We start from the raw sequence: 20,274 nt of genomic DNA on the forward strand, positions 1-20,274 counted from the left end.
AATTGAAAACATTTGATAAAGACAACCTATTTAAAACATAAAACTAAACCATTACAGATAAAATATAGTCCTCCTGAATCAAGCCTCAATCCCCTTTGCCTTGCTTCTCCCTTAAGTGCTAGCTGATAATGGGCCTTGTATATCCATATTAAGATGGAAACATGTACATTACAGCAACATATACAATACTTGAATGTAAAGTTGAGCTGATGACCTCAGGTAAGCTTCCAGAGAGAGCACATTGGCAACATTGTTTCTGTATAACCACTTACAATATCATTACCAAGAGTCTATGCTTCTGAGATACCAATGCTCAAGAGTGGATTATGCACTAGACGTAAAATGTTTATGAGATCCATGGGAGAAACACAAGACAAACCTGCTCCTGAGTTCAAATCAGAAATGGAGGGTGACTGAAGAGCTCATAGGTTTTCATGTTAATGGATACTAGTGATAGTCATTTAAAGTACTGTGGTCATTTCGATTTTCAGTTACTATAGTAGATGGGAAGAATCTTCCATCATATACTGTCATAACACCTAAAGTATTACTAAAGAAAATGTTTACAATATTGACAGAAATAAGTACTTGATCTTTGGTCATTTAAGCAAATGTTTTTCTTTAAAATATAATGTACTAGTATATTAAATTATGAGGTAGGTATCATTCACTTTTATTCAGTGCTCTTCAAAAAGCAAATGAAAGCTGACTGAATTTTAATAAAACTAAGAAACTATTTATTGGGGGAGGAAGAACACTGTTAACTAGACCACTATCACTGACATTGCTTATATGTGTAATGTTTAAAAAATGATCACCTTGCTTTAATTTGAGTTTTAAATTCCTAGACAGAACCTCCTCTTGTTTCAGTAAAACAGAAATCATTCATCAGAACAGAAGGGAACTAGTGCAATATATTGGTTATAGCTTACTTCCAAGCATTTCTGACAACCTCTTCTGTTGAAGAGAAGATTGCACAAATTGCCAGTGATTATAATTTTTAATAAATAAGCCTCATCCACTCTCCCTACTTCCTTCCCTCCCTTTGGCTTCTAATGTGATTGTGTTCAACAAGCATATTTTCAGCGGGGCCATTTCTATTACAGAGTGATTGAGCTCTGATTTACACATCAATTACCCACGTTCATGGAGATTTTCATGCTCCCCTAGCAAACATCAATGAAGCCTAACCGCACAAATGCTTTATTTCATACCAGTTTTGGGTAACAGAGACTGATACCGAATCATATTGAGAGACTAGAACAAGGGAACAACCAACACTTGCCCTTGACAATAAATATTCACTAAGAGTGATCTTAGTTATGCCTATAGCCTTTTTACATATTTATATTTTTATTCTTCCACATCTGTCCCAGAGGCTCTTCTTTGGAGCCACATGCAGCATGTGACCTCTGCCATTGTTTAGACATATGTGGCAAACAAGTTCAAGATTTCTTTTCATAACCTCAGTAAATTTGAAGTTATACCCTTCATTGATATTAATTTGTAATAGTTTTTACTTACGTTCTCAGCTGTAATTTTCATGAAAGCTTTTATTACGCACCACCACTCCCCCAAGCACCTAACATAGCACCTGACATAACATAGTCATCAGCACTAAACGTTTGTGGATTAGAGTCATTAATGTGTGTGTGTGTGTGTGTGTGTGTGTGTGTGTGTGTGTGTGTGTCTGCATGTGTGCATGTGCACTTATACATGTGCTTGTGCATTTGTGTGTGTCACTGAACTTGTGCAGAAAAATATTGTTCATTAATTTAGTCAAAAATGGGTATTTAAACCTTAACACTGAACTTAGCACATTTTCAGGTAAATGGAAAGCTGAAATGCATTAATCTTCCTTGGTAACAGTTTCATTTAACACCCACAATTTTTTTTGAGACAGAGCCTGAATAGGAAATTAGAGTTGGAAGCCCAGAAGAAAGTTGTACTGAATCAGAGGGGACAGGGTGGATAACGTACTATCAGAAGTACAAAGGGCAGTCCTAAGGCTAAATCATCTCTACCTCCCTGATGATTCCAAGTGAACTGGCTTTAAAATGTAGTTAGGGTGTCTTGGAATATATTCATTTGCTAGAGTAATCATTACAAATCACCAAAACTGTTGGTATTTTAGCAATATACATTTTTATCTCCTAGTTATGGAGGCTAGAATTTTAAAACTCAAGCAAGGCACTGGCATGTTAATTTCATGCCTTTTAGTCATTGTAAAGGATATTTTCTCAAGTTTATAGTAATCTGTGGTTCATCTTTGGCCTTCTTTAACTTGTAGAAACATCACACCAATTTCCATCTTCATTTTCATATAGAATTCCATGTAATGTTTTTGCATTCTTTTTCTATTTTTGTATAGTTCAATCTGGCCTTGAAATTGGTAAGCAGACAGTGGTGACCTTGCATTTACAGTCTTCCTGTTTCCATATCTCCATTGTTTGGATTACAGACATAAACCATTTTTTTAAAGGATGAGAGGCCCGATTAGCTCACTTGTTAGAGCATGAGACTCTTAATCTCAAGGTCATGGGTTCAAGGCCCACATTGGGGTCCAATTTGTTGCAGTAATCTTTTCAACTCAAACATACCCATTTAATGAAAACACAACTCAGTAATTATGAATACAAGCTATGTGCCTAGATTGGGCAGATTTACCAATACACTCTCTATTTCCTAGATATGAAAACCCTTATAACTTGTGGTTTCTCCAGGCCATGTGTTCCAGCTCCATCTCCTACTCCTTCATCCTCTCCTCCTTCCTCTGACCCTCTCTCTCACCTCCCTTCCCTGCCCAATCACCTGTTCTCACCTTTACTTTATAAATTAAAATGGGAAGGTTCTGATGAAGTCACCTAGGTAAGTGACCAGGCAGCCCTTCTGGGGAAGTGGAATTTGCATCTAAATACAAACATCTGTAGGACAATGCACATTTATATCTGTTTATCAGCTCTCATTGTTCCACTATGCTATGTATTCTCTTAACCAATTAACATTTAAACCATCTTATTTTCAAGTATGGTCATTTCAGAGATGCTGAGGGCCAGGACTTGTGAGCATTCCTTGTTGAAATTCAACTCACAGTAGGAGAATGTCCTGATTGTTGTCAGCCATCTTCTTAGGGGAAGAGGGGAAGATCACACCTATAGGCCCATGTGTGAAAACAAATCCAGAGTCATAAGAGAGCAGAACAGGCATATACTGCTAAGAGTTTTCCTCTTGTTCTGGTTTCTTGCTTAAGTCAGAGCTCTATGGGTGGTGTCTCAAGGAAAGAGACAGAGGCCAAAGGGTAGGCCTGCAGGGGGTAGAATTTGCTTGGGTAAATTTGGTGAGTGCCTGTGGATCAAAGGGTTTGGTGAGACATGAAAACATTTTAAAATTGTCAATTATAAACTGCTCCTTAAGGGCATTAATTTCCTTAGTTTGAAAGTAATTAAGAATACTATTTCTAAGAAAATATTGTTTTAAATTAAGTAGTTATTGAAATTGCCTTACTTCTAGTTAAGTGAAAATAAAACACCTTTTAAAATTGTCATTTATGAGAAGCCTGGAGGGTATATCACAATTTTAACTTGGAAAATATTTAATGAGCATGGAGAGGAACAAATTCAGGTAATATTTTTTAATCTCAAAAGGAAGCAGTTCGGAGTATGATGGATTCAAGTGCCAATGGTATGGACTCAGGATAGTAACAAAGGCACAACCTGCTGAGATAAAGGCAGAGGACCAACCATGTTAGGGACACCAAACAAAGTACTATGCCTCACTCCCCATGGCAGTAAGGTTGGGGAAAGCCATTGAATGCAACCAAAACAAGGCTAACCCTGAAAATAGCAATAGACTCCTGAACTATCTGCACCAAAGTATACACAGAGCTCGGCCTCAGGCCAGACTTCAAACCATCTCCTGCATACTTTACAGCCATTGCAAGTGTTTAGAGTCTGCCACTTCCTCTGTTATGATTCATCAGCCCAAGATCCAGGCAACCATTTCTGATTAGAAAGAACAGGCACACATAATCTTAAAGTAAATCAAGATTTAGATCTAGTAGCTCCGTAAATCACAGTATCACCATCAAATCTGATTCTTTTAAAGAGAAAATTATGAATAAGTTCAAGATGACTCTGAAGACCACATGTAGAATACAGGGAAACAAAAAAAACAGGGTTCTAATAAGTTGTTGCCTCTAATTAGTAATAGGAAACAAAGTAAATGATCAGAGTATAAGTGATAATGCTTTTTGTAATTATTTATATTTTGCATAGATTTAACTGTATATTATCATACAGTTTAAAGTGTGGAACCTGTTCAAAATCTACAAATATATAAATGAATAGGTTTACTTTATTTTCTGATTATTTGTTTGCTTGTTTGGTTTATAGCATCTACTTAAGGCTCCTAGTGTTCCTTGAGATGTATTTTGGTAAACTCCCATGGCAAGTAATTGCTTGTAGCTCTTATGGTTTCATCATGCTGAGAGGAAGATGCTTAAAAGTCTTTGCTTTCTATTACTAATGAGTCAGTGAGCCATTAGTGTTATAGTGAAGTCTCACTTGATAGAGTAAGCTGGCTCTAATGTATTTTTAAGTGATTTGCTACAAAAGCGGATAACCCAAGTAAAAGGAAACTTAGAGATTCTTCACTATTGTGTAATGGGAGCCTCTTACAGAATACTCTGTACTCAGGGAAGGGGAGAAGCAATGGGTCTTATGGAGTAGTCAGAAAGTCAAAGACTTGCTAACTGATATGGCACACATTCTGATTTGCATGCAAGAAAACAAAAGCAACATTTTTTTTTTATAGCAGGGAGGGACACCCCTATCAAACCATGTTGGATATTGGACCCCACCTTTTATACAATAATTATAATGTGAACAGAAATATCTCAGGTTTTTTTTCATTGAAAAGACTGCCTTCAGAATACATTTTAACTCGATTCTGCAAAGTACTTGGTGGGGTGAGTTCTATTTTTTTTAAAAAATAATTGATGACCTTTGAATATTAGAGTCATGGTTGTTCTATAGAAAAATGGCATTTTTATTAAAGTAAAATTCTTCAATAATGGAGTTTTGTTGCATTCCTATGGCATCATTGGTAATCAAAATTCATTTGAGTATCCACCTATGCTTGCTTTACTAAAAAGAATCTATACCATCAATATTCCAAAAGTACTTTTACAAGCCAGGATATTTTATAGAGAATTCAGGATTAAGATATACAATTGTACTGTGTCTGAATTATGAATAAGGCTTAAATGTTTGGCTGTGACTCTACAAGTACTTTTTTATATTGAGAAGATGAACATCTTTTGGTGTAGATGGTGGCTTCTGGATTCAGTTCCTATTATTGTTGTTGTTTCTCAGTATAACAAGCCCATTTTTGTAATAACTGCTTTTGCCTTGAAGGCATTTCTTCAATCAACAAAGTAGAATTTTTCATAATAGAATCCTTTAGTTCCCCAAAGGTGCTTGATCTTTGATTTGCTTTCTTGTAATACAGAAATAAATGGTTGTTTCAGGTCCAGTCTATCAGTTAGGCACATATAAATGAATCAAATATAAACCTTTATGAATGACTGTCTCCTGAGCAAGTAGCAGAAGTTGCTGCATGTAAAAATCTTGAGACTCACACTGGATTGTATGATATAATTGATCTAACATGTCAGGTTCAAAACTCTATTCCTGGGTTATTTCCAAGGAAATTCAAGCTGAATAACCAAGTTATAGAAAAAGAAAACTAATATTTATATTATGTGGAAATTCAGGTTAATGTTGATTTGTGAATTCAGCTTATTTAGTTATCATTTGATGCTGATAATTTCAAAGATCATGGTTGAATATATAGGTAGTGTAAAGACAACAATGTTCACACCCCCAGTTTTTATCTTTAAATAAACACTGTTATCTTTACCTTAAGAATTGTCCCTGTGTCATTACAAAAGGCCTCAGTAGTAAAGTGTTGTATGGCAGCATATGATCAGTGATGCTGTCCCTTAACTATGAGCATCCATCAATGATTCACTGAACCCTTTCCTAATCAATAGCTTGTCAACATTTACACTAACTGAATGAAGAGAACATCAACAGTATTTCTATTTTATGCATGAGGAAGCCCAGACTTATGAACAGTAATTGATTTATTATTGATAAAGCATCTAATAACTGAAAAAGTCTGTGTGGGATCTTCAATGGGTAGCATATGTCTTTAAGGCTTTCTTGCCAGTAAAACCCAAAAGCTATTCTCTAAGTAGATGTTGGATTTTTATTTGCTTGCTTTTAGATTTTTCCTCTTTGTAGATATTTTAATTATCACTGCAGCTTTAAAGTTTCAGATTTGTTAAAGATTACAGTGTCATTTGGGAGGCTGTAATCTCTACACATTTCAAGTTCTGAGTGGAACATCGGCAATGTCTCACTGCCTACATTCCTGAAGAAAACCGACTCTCCCTTCATTGGTTATCAAGAGAGTCTGTAGTTTCTCAGATATATTCAGAGTCATGAGCACTTCCCCACTTATGCTGGGATTTGGGATGTCTTAATCTTGAGCTGGTTTTATGCACAATGAGTTCTTGTCTGTAACAGTTCTTTCATGTCCAGTAAATGATCTTTGGATTACTTATGATTCCTATATTTTTTCTGGACACTCCTTCAAGATGATATCTGATTTTTTTGGGAAGACAATATGATATGCATGCATAGTTTATACTTGAGAAATCTACAGTATCTAACTTGCTAGGTCTGACTAACTGTGTATCTCTGAACAGATTGTAGTATGTTTCAAGTGATGATTATTTAATGAAGATTGAAAAATGCACTAATCAAGGGCCAGAGTTCAAATTCAGTGTTTATTTTTTTATTCTTTTATATAGAAAATAGGTTTTTTTTGCACATTACTTTCTGATTATGGTTTTTCCTCCTCTAGCTCCTCTAAGATCCTCCTCCCCTCCCTGTACAACTTTCTGCCTTCAATTACAAAACAACAGGCGCATAAAGAATAATAATGAGAATCTCCAAAAACAAATCATAGGACGAAGCAAACAGAAGAAAGAGTCAAACAAAAAGCATCAGAAACACATATGGATGGGAAACCACACACATTTGCACTTATAAGGATCCCATAAAAACGCAAGAGCAGAAGTCATAATATGTACACAAAGCATCTGAGAGGAAAGTAAATAAAGCTAAAAATAACTAAATTTTAAAATTAAAAATAAAACCTAATTAAGCAAGCAAAAGAAAAACCCAAAACAAAGAAACAAAAAAAGAACAAAACAGAAACATAAATGTTCCAACTACTGAGGCAAGGAACCTTCAAAAACATCATTGAGTTCCTTTTCTGTTGGCCATCTATTGCTGGGTATGGTGCCTACCATTAAGAGTGGTTTGCTTCTCCAGAGAGACTCCCTCAGAGAAAACAAATGATTCATTTGTGAATGGCTGTCAGCTGGAGATAGCTTCTGTGTTACGGATGGGGGCACATGTCTACATCTCCTTTCAGCTTTAGGACCCCATTTGTCACAGACCACGCAGGCCCTGTGCATGCTGCCACATTATATGTGAGTTCATATGTGCATTGGTCTGCCTGTGTTTAGTGGGGCTTGTGTCCTTGATGTATTCAATTCCCCCTGGATTCTGCAATCTTTCTGCCTCTGTCCTCAGGATTCTCTGGGCCCTGAGGGAAGAAACTTGATGGAGACATTTCATTTATAACTGTTTCAAGGTCTCCCTTTATCTGCACATTGTCCAGGTGTTGGTCTCTGTATTTGTGCACATCTGCTACATGAGGAAACTTCTCTGATGTCTGAGAAAGGAAGTGATCTATAAGGACAGCAGAATGTTGTTGAGAATCCTTTTCAGTTCTGCATCACTTTAACAGAATATTTGGATATTTTCTAGGTTCCTAGCTTATCTAGTCTCAGATTCTTGGCCACCCAAACATTGTTGTGGATGGTTCCTATCACATGGAGTATGCCATAAACCAAATAAAATATTAGTTAGATCCTCCCACAAAATTGTGCCCCTACTATACCAGTATATCTTATAGGCAGAACACCGTTGTATATCATAGTGTTTGGGGCTGAGTTGATGTTTAGTTGTGGTATTGTCAGGTAGTGATCAGACTACCTCACAATACCACAACCACCAGTCCATAGGGGTGATGCATTATGTAGGCACAAGCTTGATTTCTCTGGATTCCAGGAGTAGTGCATGTATTGTCTTCAACAATAGGTCCTTATTATTATTTTGTGGAGAGCAACCAAACTCCCTGACAATAGCTTTGTTTGTAGGTTCCCAAGGGGTTGTACAGGTAGCTTACACATGTACAGAAACTTCTTTGTGTTTGTTCCTGGCTGTTGCTGGTACTAGGATTTTTTCTTCTAGTTGGGCTGCCTTGACTAACCTCAGTGGGAGAGGATGCACTTAGCCTCCTAGAAACTTGAAGTGGCCTGGTAGGGGGATACCCCAGAGGTAACTCACCTGCTCAAAGGAGAAGTGGGGATAGGGGAAGGATTGTAGGAAGGGGTGACTGAGAGGAGGGCAGTGAGCAGGATGTAAGGTGAACAAGTAATTAAAATAAAACACTAAAGATTTGAAAAAAAAGAGAGAATGCCAGTTGATGCAGTTTAAGAAGTAGTATAAAGCCATCAGTACACATGAATTGTATTCGACTCCAGACAGGACTAGGTACTGCTCAATGCAACATGGATATTCCTTGAAGACTTACGCTTAATGAAGAAAAAAAATTTAACAGACCACATATATCATTCAATAAAGGTAAAATATTCAGAATAGACAAAGTGAAAAAGTTCCAAGCTCCTAATGATCTGTATTGGCTAGAAAATGGTAGGGCAGAGTGATTTCTAAAACATATACAGTGTTTTTTTTTTTTTTTTTTTTTTTTTTTTTTTTTTTTTTTGTGATTGGTCAAGTTTTTCCTGAAAGCATACCACAATCGTTGTAAAATTCAGTGATTATATTAAATGTCATTGCATTGTGCACTTGAAATGGGTGATATTGCATGGAAGGAATCGTGCTTCAATAAATGTAGTCTGTATAATAAAATGAAAGGAGAAACGAAAGACATGAGGCTAAAGTTAGCAGGTGACATTGAGAGGCCACCCAGGAGACTTTGGAAAAGTCTGTTTTCCCCAGAGAGTGATTCTATGGGCTTTCTGGGTAAAATGTATCTCTAGTCCCATTTGCAGAAGGTGTCCTATATTGAAATACTAAGCTTCTACCACCATAATTTCTGGTAGTATTGGTGCAACCATTGTCTTACTAAGTTGAGAGGGAAGCAAAGAATGCCCACTTGCCTCTAAGAAACTGAAGAATGTTAGTACAGATGTGCTTAATGCTGTTATACTAGAACACAATCAGTCCCATACATAGCAGAATTTTAACTTATTGTATTTTAAATATTTAAAACTATTAGCAGTTTTTAATGTTTCCCTAAGTGTCTTTGTAAAACAGTCAATGAAGTAAACAAGAGTTATTTAATAAGTTTCATGAAATATTGAAGCAAACCAGACCTAAATTCATTTATTATTCTACCAATCCCAACCTCTCTTCTAGCAGATGAAGTTAATTTTTATAATCATTTTAGATTCTGTACATTTGGATATAAAAACAAATGTTTTTTTCTATTGATCTCATTTTCAAATCCAAATAAAATTTCTGAACATTTTTTCCTGTTGACAGTTTATAATGCAATGCAATCTTTTTTTTTTATTTTTTAAACGACTTTATTTTGCAAAACAAAGATAAATGTACAGATTTTAAACATTTTTTGCTTAAAATTATACATTTTTGTCAGTACTGTTTTTTCAGACATTAAAATAAATTTTACATAAAACCATGTGAATATGTTTTTTATTCGGTACTTGATTTTTTTCAAGGGCTTGACAGTATGCATTGAAAACCTACTAGTTGCAATAAGCGTAAAGTGCATGCAAAACAAAACGCAACATGGAAATAGTCAAAGTCTTCTTCTTTTGTGAATATATGTATATTTTTTGTTTTCTTTATTTCTTGGACTTCATACAGTCTGTGAGTTGTTTCTGGGGGAGTGCAAGCCTCTGGGGTTAGCATCCCACTATCAGTGAATGCAATGCAATCTTACGGAAAGTTTGCCAATGGGTATAAAGTAGACTTGTTTATTCTTGAGTATGCAAGAAACTGGAGTGTCAAACATTGAATAGTGGAGGGAGAGAGCTAGTTTGAAACTGTGAAAATCCGGCTGCCATGCTCTGAATTTTGCTTGGGAACCTGCTGTGGAGCCCATTACCCTTTTTAGTTAAATTTCTTCATCTGTAAAATGAGGGCAACACACCTAGATGATTACTAAAGTGTTTCCCTGCTTTAGCACTCCTGTTCTAAAAGAGAAAGCTGCATTGTCAGCCAAGTGAGCTACCACTGTGAACTAATGGATATGGCACAATTGACCTTTCTAGATCTCATTGAATCTAGTGTACCCTGGGTTTATTGCCCCACAAATGGATCTGGGGCTTCTAATGTACAAAATAAAAGTTACCTACAGTTGAGAGCAGATTTAAGGACAAGGTTAGAAGAGTGTGTGAGAGGAGGAGAAGATTTGAGAAGGAATGACTTCAACATGAAGAAAGGAGGAAGTCAGGCTCAGGTCCTTCTTAACGCTCACTAAAAGCTTCAGACAGCTCTTCTCATTTTATGTTTCCCCATATAAAGGAATGGAATGTATCTGCTAATATAGGCTTGAGAGGAACAGAGATGGGGAACATATAAAGCCTGAGAGAGAGAGAGAGAGAGAGAGAGAGAGAGAGAGAGAGAGAGAGAGAGAGAGAGAGAGAGAGAGAGAGAAAGAGCGTTTTCTCATCATCATGCTATGTACTAGAGTTCTTTGAAGAAGCTTTATTAGGAACCACTTTTTTCTTGTGTTATCCTATCGGCTAGTATGGGGACATGACTGACATAAGGTCCCAAAACAGGAGAGACAGGCAGTAGCATTGAGTTATTAACCAAAGCACATATTTGGTTTTCAGTGGTCAGGGCTTTTATATCATCCTGGCATAATTAATATCATTATGTCTAGGAAGAAAAAGTTAGAAAACATCCTATCTCGGTAAGAGTTGCGAAACACTGGAGGTGAGATTTTGGGCTGAACTTTTCAATAGGAAGAGGGTCCCTGTGTTAATGAGACTGACTCAGCCTGTCCTTGTCTCTTTGAGTAAACTCAGACTATCCAACAATGTGATCCCTGACTCCTTGCTGTCTGGCTTAAGCTTTCTATGTAGCCTCCAGAGCTGTTCTTCCACAGGGGGAAAAATAAGCCCCAGAATAATGGTGCACCAAATCCTCAGGGGATAGACAGACTTTCTTGCAGTCTCTTCAGGGTTCACAGGTTCAAATGCAACCTGCATGAATTGTAAGAACTTTAATTGAGTAGATAAAGAAGGCCTCATAATTATAAACGGCAGTAGGTATAACAAGAGTAGGTATAATACATAGCTATGGTTTTAATTAGCTAGTGGTTCAAATTAGTAATGTTGGTTTCAGTCAGAAATCAGTGACGTTATACCCTGAAAACCTCATCACCATGTAGTTCATTCCTCATTAGACTTCACCGTGTGAAACTTTCAATACGACACCATGCTGGGCTTGAAAGGAAAAAGTTGAACCTATTTGGTTGCTGTCCAAGAGCAGTGGAACTCTACGGAGAGTAAATTCTTTCTCAGCAGAGATATGAGAATTAACTGTTCTTTGTTAGATGTGTTAAAAAATGCAGCAGGCAGTTTTGCCGGCAACAGATAACACCCGTGTGCATGCTCAATCTGCTATTCAAATTTGCATCTGGAATTTGGTAGCTAATGAACTGATACAAAATGCAGCCAAGAGCCTCCTAACAAATCAAAGCTGGGGCTAAAGCCCCGAAAGTGCCCTTATTGCTGGCCGCTTGAAGGGCTGTCATGCAACTTAAAGCACATTTCCTTTTCTTCTCTCTCTTCTTTTTTGCCTTCAGGGTTTTAATTATGTCTTTCCCTCAGAGGAGAAAGAAGGTAGTTTGCAAAGCCAAGAGACCAAAGCGCTTCAGTTTTCTTCATGGGAGAATTAAATGTGATCTATGGGCTTGTCATTTTGAGCTGTCAGGTGCAAAAAATGAACTGATAGCTCGGAAACTGACATCTTGCTCACATTTACTCAGAAGCAGGAGACTTCAGTTCTTGCTTTTGTGTTGAAAATTGTCTGCTATGGAAAGCAAAGAAATTAATGCCCTTCTCTATTGCAAAAAAAAAAAAAAAAATCCTCCTACCTTTAAAATGCTAAATACTACCTGAAACTGTTATTCTACCCCACTTTGCGCACATCTGTCTTCCATTTCTCACAAACTGATATGCTTCTATTACCTGTGGCTATTCATGGTATTGAGGTTACAGAGCCACAATAGAAGGACTACTTCACTATGCCTAGTTAATTTTAAATGAGCCTCCAACATGGATATTGGACACATGGTACCATACTATGTAAGGTTTTTGGCCTCAGCTTGGGATCACACTGATATTACTTGCAGAACATACTCAGGAGTGCAAGTGAATTATGTGCTATACATATTGTATATTATGAAAGCTGGAAGTGCAGTTCAATACTCTAGAAATGTCATCAATTTAAAGTGAGAACCTGAAGGTGGTTTATGTTGACAATATCCCCATCAGTCAAAGTACTGAGTTTGACAATTCAAATATTCCTATGAAGAATGGATAATTAAGTGTAGTAGCATCACCTACTTGTTAAATATTAAACTGCATAGTTAATGCACTAGACATGTGGTCCTCAACCTTCATAATGTTTACACCCCTTAGTACAATTGATCAGGTTGTAGTGACCTCAACCATAAAATTATTTTCATTTCTACTTAATAACTATAATTTTGCTATTATTATGAATAATAATGTAAATATCTGATATGCAGGATGGTTTTAGGTGACCTCTGTGAGAGAATTGTTCAACTCCCAAAAGGGGTCATGATCTACCAGTTGAGACCGGCTGCTCAAGGCCCTTATTTTTGTAGATGATGACTATGGTATCTAAGTGAACTAGCTAACTAAGCACTGGAGTTTGTGATGTATTTAGAAACACTAACTCCCGTTGTATACTGATATACATCTTCAATCCCTGTTTTCAATAATGGCAATTTGTATTTCAATAACTTATCTTTTAATATGGTATTTCTATATGGCAGAAAAGTCATCCATATAAATAATATATATTTATTTATATTAATCATTCATATATTATGTATATGTATACATGTGTATGTATGTACTTATACACATGTAAATTACCTGATATCCATGTTATGGATATTTATATAGTTGTATAAATAAATTCACTTTCATATCTCATATTTTTCCACTAATTTTGAAATATTTTTTTCTTTTTCTTTTCTTTTTTGAAATGGAATCTCACTATACAGCTATGGCTGATCTAGAACTCAGGAAACAGGTCAAACTTGTTCAAACTCACAGAGATTCTGTCTTAGACAGTGTTCTACTGCTGTGAAGTGATACCAAGACCAAAGACACTCTCATAAGAGAGCACTTGTAGTTGGGACCTGCTTCTAGTTTCAGTGGTTTTGTTCATTATTACCATAATGGGGAGCATGGCAGCACACAGACAGACATGGAGCTAGACACATAGTGAGAGCTCTCCATTAAAACCTGCAGGCAGCAGGAGGAGTGAACAACTGAGCTTGGCTTCAGCATCTGAAACTTCAAAGCCCACTCCCAGTGACACAATTCCTGTAAAAAGGGTATACCCACCCCAACCAGTCCACACTTCCCAATGCTTCACAAGTAGTAGCATTCTGTGGTGATTAACTATTCAAATATATGATCCTGTGGGGACATTATTATTCAAACCACCACAGATTCACATGCCTCCATGTCTTTTTAATGCTGTGGTTAAGGCCTGCATTACTATACATGATTCTATTTTATTTAGAATTATATATATATATATATATGCATATAATGTTTTGGTCAAATCTACCCCATAGTCCCTACTCTATAGCGTCTTCCCTATATCTCTTTAAACTTATTCCTCCCAATTACATGTGTGTTGCTGTAAATATTAAAAACATGCTTAACTTTTTATTCTGTGCTTTGCTGGCTCCATCTTCTTTCCTTCTGGAGTCACCCCCCTTCAATCTCTTCTGCTCCCCCAGACTCTTTCCCTGCCTATCTCGACTTAACATAAACCTACACATGTGCTCATTTTTTATTAAATCCACTAACTGTGTATAATGTAGTACAATCTATTAAAGCATGTGTAGCCTCTCAGGAGCCACATTCTGGGGGAAAAAATCTGTCTTTTCCACTTCAAAGAACCAGCATTTGCCAGTAGCTCTTCATGTAGGAGAGGAACTTCCTGAGCCCCTTTCTCATCTATGCTGGAATTTTTGATATATTGTTCTTAGGCATTTCATATTTATACACTCATAGTTGTTGTGAGTTCATGTATACAATAAAGTAAGTAAATAATATGCCTGAGTCTATTATCTCTGGCTCATAGAATCTTTCTACCAACTCAACTGAAATGATAACTGAGCCTTGGTGGTGCTGGAAGTATGTGCTATATATACATTGTCTCATTTATAAATGAGAATTTCACAATATCTTATCATCATTTTATTGACTGTGGACTATTTGTCATATACTGAAAGATAAATTTCTCTGATGAAGGTTGATAACTGTGTTAATCTATAAGTTTAATGATTAAAATTCTAGAGGCAATTCCACAGAGTATGCTTTTTAAAAATCCAAATGATAGAATTAGATTTTCCTTTACAGTCTATGACCTAGCCAGTCATAGGATCTGTCCTATGGACTGGGGTTGAAATCTGTAGTTAGCAGACTGATGTTGAGTTGTATGAGTACAATTTCTAATGAATAAATTTCTACTTTTGTTCCTTATCCTTAAATTCAGTACAGATTTTAAAAAAGGGGGGTCTCTTTGCAGCACTGTGTTGGAAAGAATTGATTTTGCATCTTTTATCTTCTTAGGGATAACAAGGGATATCTGAATTTATTCATGATTAATTAATATTTTCTATGTTTGTCTTTTCCTTTTCATATCAGTCACTATGAACAAGACCGCAGTGCACTTAAAAAAAGAGAATGGGAACGGAGGAGTCAAGAAGTTCAACAAGAAGAAGATCTCTTTTCTTCAGGCTTTGATCTTTTTGGGGAGCCCTACAAGGTAGCTGAATATGTATGTAATTTATCTTTTTGGAAAATATTTTCTTGCTACAGTTTTGAACTTGCTCATTAACAATAATTTTATTTTCAAGCAACAAGTGATAGTTACATTGGGGACAATTAAAGTTTTAAAAGATATGTGCAAGAACAAAATTTATATTCTTTTTCTTGTAAGACTTCCTGTCCTCAATGAGCCCCTTATGCCCAACCCTTGTTATATAAGCAATATTCCTTCCATGTTTTTATGTATTTAGCTGAGTAACCCTTGTGGGAACTTATTAAAATACCAATGGACAGGACTATTTATCTTCCCAATCAGTGCCATCTAATGCAAAACAGATCCCCACTTTTTCCAGTTTGGTTTAATATTCATGGGAGATAGTTCTAATAAGCTTTTGAAAATCCTTGGCTTCTTGGCAAGGGAAAAAGAGCCCATCATGTTTCTTCATGGATAATAAGCATGGGCTATGTAGATTGTTCAACCGGAAGTTAAAAATGAAGTAAGGTTGATATTTCCAGTGGCATTTGGCCTCCTGTGTAGCTCCATGAATGATCAAACATCTATGGCTACAAGTATTTATTTTATGACAACTACCTCTGACCTTTCTTTTGGTGGTAGAAATTAGAAATAACTAGGAAGAGATTAGAAGGGAAGAGTTTTATTGCATTACTCACAATTGGCTGGTGTTTTTTAGTAAAATTTTATTTATTTCTGCACAATACATCACATAATTTTATTCATTGGATATATTTTATTTACGTTTCAAATGCTATTTTCTTTCCCTGTTTTCCCTCCATATTATCTTTGGTTCATAGTTTTCTCTGCTTTTTTGTTTGTTTATGTTTTTATTATCTTGTTTCTTCTCTTCCTTTATTTTCAAGACATGATTTTCTTTTTCTTTCTGTCTTTCTTTTTTTTGCCTAAGCTTGTTTTTATTTTATTTTATTTTATTGAAAATGCTCTTCATTTACATTTCAGATGTTATCCCTTTCCCAGAATTCCCTTCCACACCCCCTCCCATTGCCTCCATGAAGGTGCTTCCTCTCCCAACCACCCTCTCCCACTTCAGCACATTGGCATTCTCCTACACTGGGAAACGGAGCCTTCATTGGACTACAGGCCTCTCTCCTCCCATTGATGTCAGAAAATGCTATCCTCTGCTGCATATGTACTTTGGGCTATAGGTCTTTTCATGCTAACACATTGGCTGGTGTTTTGGTCCCTGGAATCTGAGGTGGGTTTGAATAGTTGATAACTTTGTTCTTCCCATGGGGTTGCAGACACTCTCAGCTCCTCCAGTCCTTTCTCTAGCTTCTTCATTGTGTTTCTCATGTTCAGTCTGATGGTTAGCTGCAAGCATCCTCCTCTGTACCAGTATGACAAATCTGGCAGAGCCTTTCAGGAGCCATCAATATCAGGTTCTTTCCAGAAAGCACTACTTGGCATCAGCAATAGTGCTTGGGTTTATTAGATGCATATGGGGTGTATTCCCAGGTGAGGCAGTCTCTGGATGATCTTTACTCCTATCTCTGCTCCTCTATTTGTCCCTTTATTTCCTCCCATGAACGTTTTATTCTTACTTCTAAGAAAGACTGAGGAATCCATTTTCTAGCCTTCCTTCCCATTGAGCTTCATAAGTTCTGTTTATGGTTTCTAGGGTATTCAGAGCTTTGGGGGCTATTATCCAATTATAAATGAGTACATTCTATGAATATTCTTTTGTGATTGCAGTACCTCACACAGGATAATAGCATCAAGTCTCATACATTTGCCTAGGAATTTCATGAAGTTATTGTGTTGAATAGCTGACTAGTACTCTATTTTGTATATGTATCACAATTTCTGTATCCATGCCTCTGTTGGAGGACATCTGGGTTCTTCCAAGATTCTGGCTATTATAAATAAGGCTGCTATGAATATGCTTATACATGAAGACATGGTTTTCCTATGTTGCCCCTGGTAGTACTGGCGCTCGCTCAGTAATCCAGGCTGGCCTCAAACTCAAGAGATCTATATGCCTCTGCCTCCCATGTGCTGTGATCAAAATCATGTGCCATCACTGCCTAGCTATTATTTTTTAACACAAATCTATACAATAACTTTGACCATGTTTTCCCTTACTCTAATTCATTCTAGTTCTTCTCTATCTGCTAAGCTTCATGTTCTTTCTCTCTCTTTCAGAACAAAGAAAACAAACAAGGAACCAAGAAAGACACACAAAACACCTCAAAAACAATAATAAAAAAAGTAAAAGATAAATTAGATGAAAATGACAAAACAAATTAAAGGATTCAAAAAAGCCCACAGAAATGCCTTTGAAGCCATTTTTGTGTTGTCTAACTAACTAATCCTAGGCTTGGGGACAGAAATAAACTATGGTTTATATACACAGTAGGATTCCCTTGGCAGAAAACTTATTTTGCATTTGAAAGCAGCGTCAATTGCAGATAGATTCTTGGTTAGGGCTGAGGTCCAGTGTCCATAGCTCCCTCTTGATGCTGGGGCCCCATCTGGCTTGAACATTGCAGGGCTTGTGAGTATGTCACAGTCTCTGCGAGTTCATATGTACATCAGTCCTGCTGTGTCTGGAAATCCTTCTTGGAGTCCTCTGTCCCCTCTAGCTCTTACTTTCTGCATGCTCTTCTGCTTAGAGCCCTGAAACATGAAGGAAAGGAGGGGATTGATGAAGACATATCATTTAGGTCTAAGTATTCCAAAGGCTCATATTCTCTGCATATTGTCCAGTTGTGGATCATTTTATTGCTTACTATCTATCCAGTTGTAGATGGTTTTATTACTTACTATCTACTATAAGGAAAGGTTTTTCTGGTAAAGGCTGAATGAGACAATAATTTATGAGTTTAATAATAGCAGAATATCATTAGGTATCATTTGATTGCTATGTTTCTTTAGCAGAACTAAATTTTTGGGTTTGGTTTTCTTGTAGGTCAATGACCTATGTAGTCTCAACTTCTTGACTGCCTGAACATTGACAGACATCAGTTCCATTTCATGGAGTGGAACTTAAGTCCAATCAAAAAGTGCTTGGTTTCTCCCATAACATTTGTGCATTAGTCCTCCCTTTTAAAATGAATCTTATTAGTATTACTACAATTACTATTGCTAGGGCTATTTTACATATTTTCATGACTCAATAAAAATGAGGAAACTGGTACAGAAATGTTTAAGTGACTTATACTAGTATATTTGTCTTAAAGGAGGTAAAGACCAAGACAAATGGAAGGTTGTTTGGATGATTGTTGTGAGGATCAAATGAAATCGCTTAGAACACCTTGCCTTAAAATCTGTAAAGTACATAAAGTTATAGTTATTGCTGTTATTACATGTAAAGGGAGCAATGGCAACTCATGGCTCAGAAAGACTAACTGTAAAAATATCAGAATTAGGGGAAAAAGCAAATTACTAAATCACATACTTCAGTTACACTACAAAAAAAAAAATAGAAGAAAAATCAACCTCAAAACTTGAATTATTTTGCTATTTTATTAAAAGGAAATGGTATGCTACAATAGCCTCTTAGCACATTAGTCTGGCAATGAAATCATACTACCGATTTGTAGATAACATTAGAAGCAAACTGAGGAGACTTTGCATTTCCTAAAGTAATGAGAAGCAGAAAGCTTAAATGAAGCCGTGCTGTTAGTCATGAGCCACAAAGCAGACATGTAATTCATGCTTGAAAATACTTGTGAAATGCATTTCCTTGATAATAGAGAGATTGTGATTACTTGGAAAATAATGGCTACACAGGTTACTTTTAAGGAATCAACCAATTATGTAAGTGAGAAATAAAGTATTGGCCATATTTAAAGAAGTCTAATAATTTACTGAAACAGCTAAATTCCTTTGAAATGCTAAAAATTTTCAGTTAAGTCTTCTGAGAATTTCTTCCTCCTTAACAAGATTGTTAAGCCTCTGGGGGAGCAAAAAGGAACATTTAGTGTACATCAGAAATTTCTATTGTGTATAATGAGAGGAGATAATATAAGTTTATGAATATATGTTTCAGGCTCCACTAGGTTTTCTATGTCATGTCAAGTTTTTGAGAAATTACAAGACTAGATGACAGTCACCTCTCCAATGGTAAAGACCCTGACCACTTGTTCTGAACTGTGAAGTATCTGGTGGTTGTGAAATAGTGGATATTTTGAAGTTCTGTATTTATGCCCTTGTGTCTATGCCTAACTTTGACTCATGAGAATTGCTTTACTTACCAGTATTTATCATAAGAATGACCACAGTATTTCCTACTTTTAGCCACACCACATCTGTTATGCAAACCGTAAAGATTTTCATTCAATTTTTAACTCCCAAAGCTTGGACAGTAAACTCAACCTTAAATTATCTCCTATAGAATTCCTGTCACGAGGCCTTCTGAAACAATTGCTCTCTGAGGAAATACATCCAATGGATGCAGCCTTCATTCTTATAGGCTACCATTCTAAGCTAGCCCTGTAATTTGTATGCACAGAAAAGCTACAGAAGGTTATCATAATAGTTTAAGTCCTAACTTGAAATGACCACTCACTTTCACTGAATTAGAATTTAATGTAATGCATATAGTTTTTGTCTTCATAAGAAAAATTGTACACAAGGAATACCTTGTCATTTTCTAGGGAAAAAAAAAAGTCTATGCTAAGGGAAAAAAGTTTTTAAAATTGCTTTAAATTTATTATATGTTATCATAAGAGAAATCCCTTTTTACATTTTAAGACCATGCATATTTTTTGTCTCACTTAATGATATATGGTGATATTCTTATCATAGAAAAATATTATTTTTCAACCTATAATCTTTTCATTTTTGACTTAGCTATAATGGACTTCAATAATTTCAAGTTGTTTAATCAGTAGTAATAATGTTGACATGCCCTTTGGCTTTCATATGTATCACTTACTTCAAGTTATTACATATTCTTTCATTTGGGAGAGGCACAGTACGGGATATAAGTTTTCTGCTAAATTTTGCAACAAGTTATTTAATAATTTAATACTAGACCAGTAGTTCTTAACCT

General features: G+C 36.1%; 1 protein-coding gene across 5 annotated transcripts in view; it reads left to right on the plus strand.

Annotated features, from left to right (window-relative positions):
- Positions 1-20,274, plus strand: part of AFF2 (ALF transcription elongation factor 2) — a gene marked incomplete at both ends in the record, with an annotated part of 471,510 nt that overhangs the window by 133,767 nt on the left and 317,469 nt on the right. For 3 of the 5 annotated variants that reach the window (XM_080909762.1, XM_080909764.1, XM_080909765.1), the window contains one exon: positions 15,119-15,239. In XM_080909762.1, coding sequence (XP_080765888.1) covers positions 15,119-15,239 — 121 coding nt within the window. Of the gene's footprint in view, positions 1-15,118; positions 15,252-20,274 lie in introns of all 5 variants that reach the window. The other 2 variants (XM_080909761.1, XM_080909763.1) reach the window with 1 other exon arrangement.

Source organism: Micromys minutus, assembly GCF_963924665.1.
Source record: "Micromys minutus genome assembly, chromosome: X".
In the NCBI taxonomy this organism is placed as follows: Eukaryota; Metazoa; Chordata; class Mammalia; order Rodentia; family Muridae; genus Micromys; species Micromys minutus.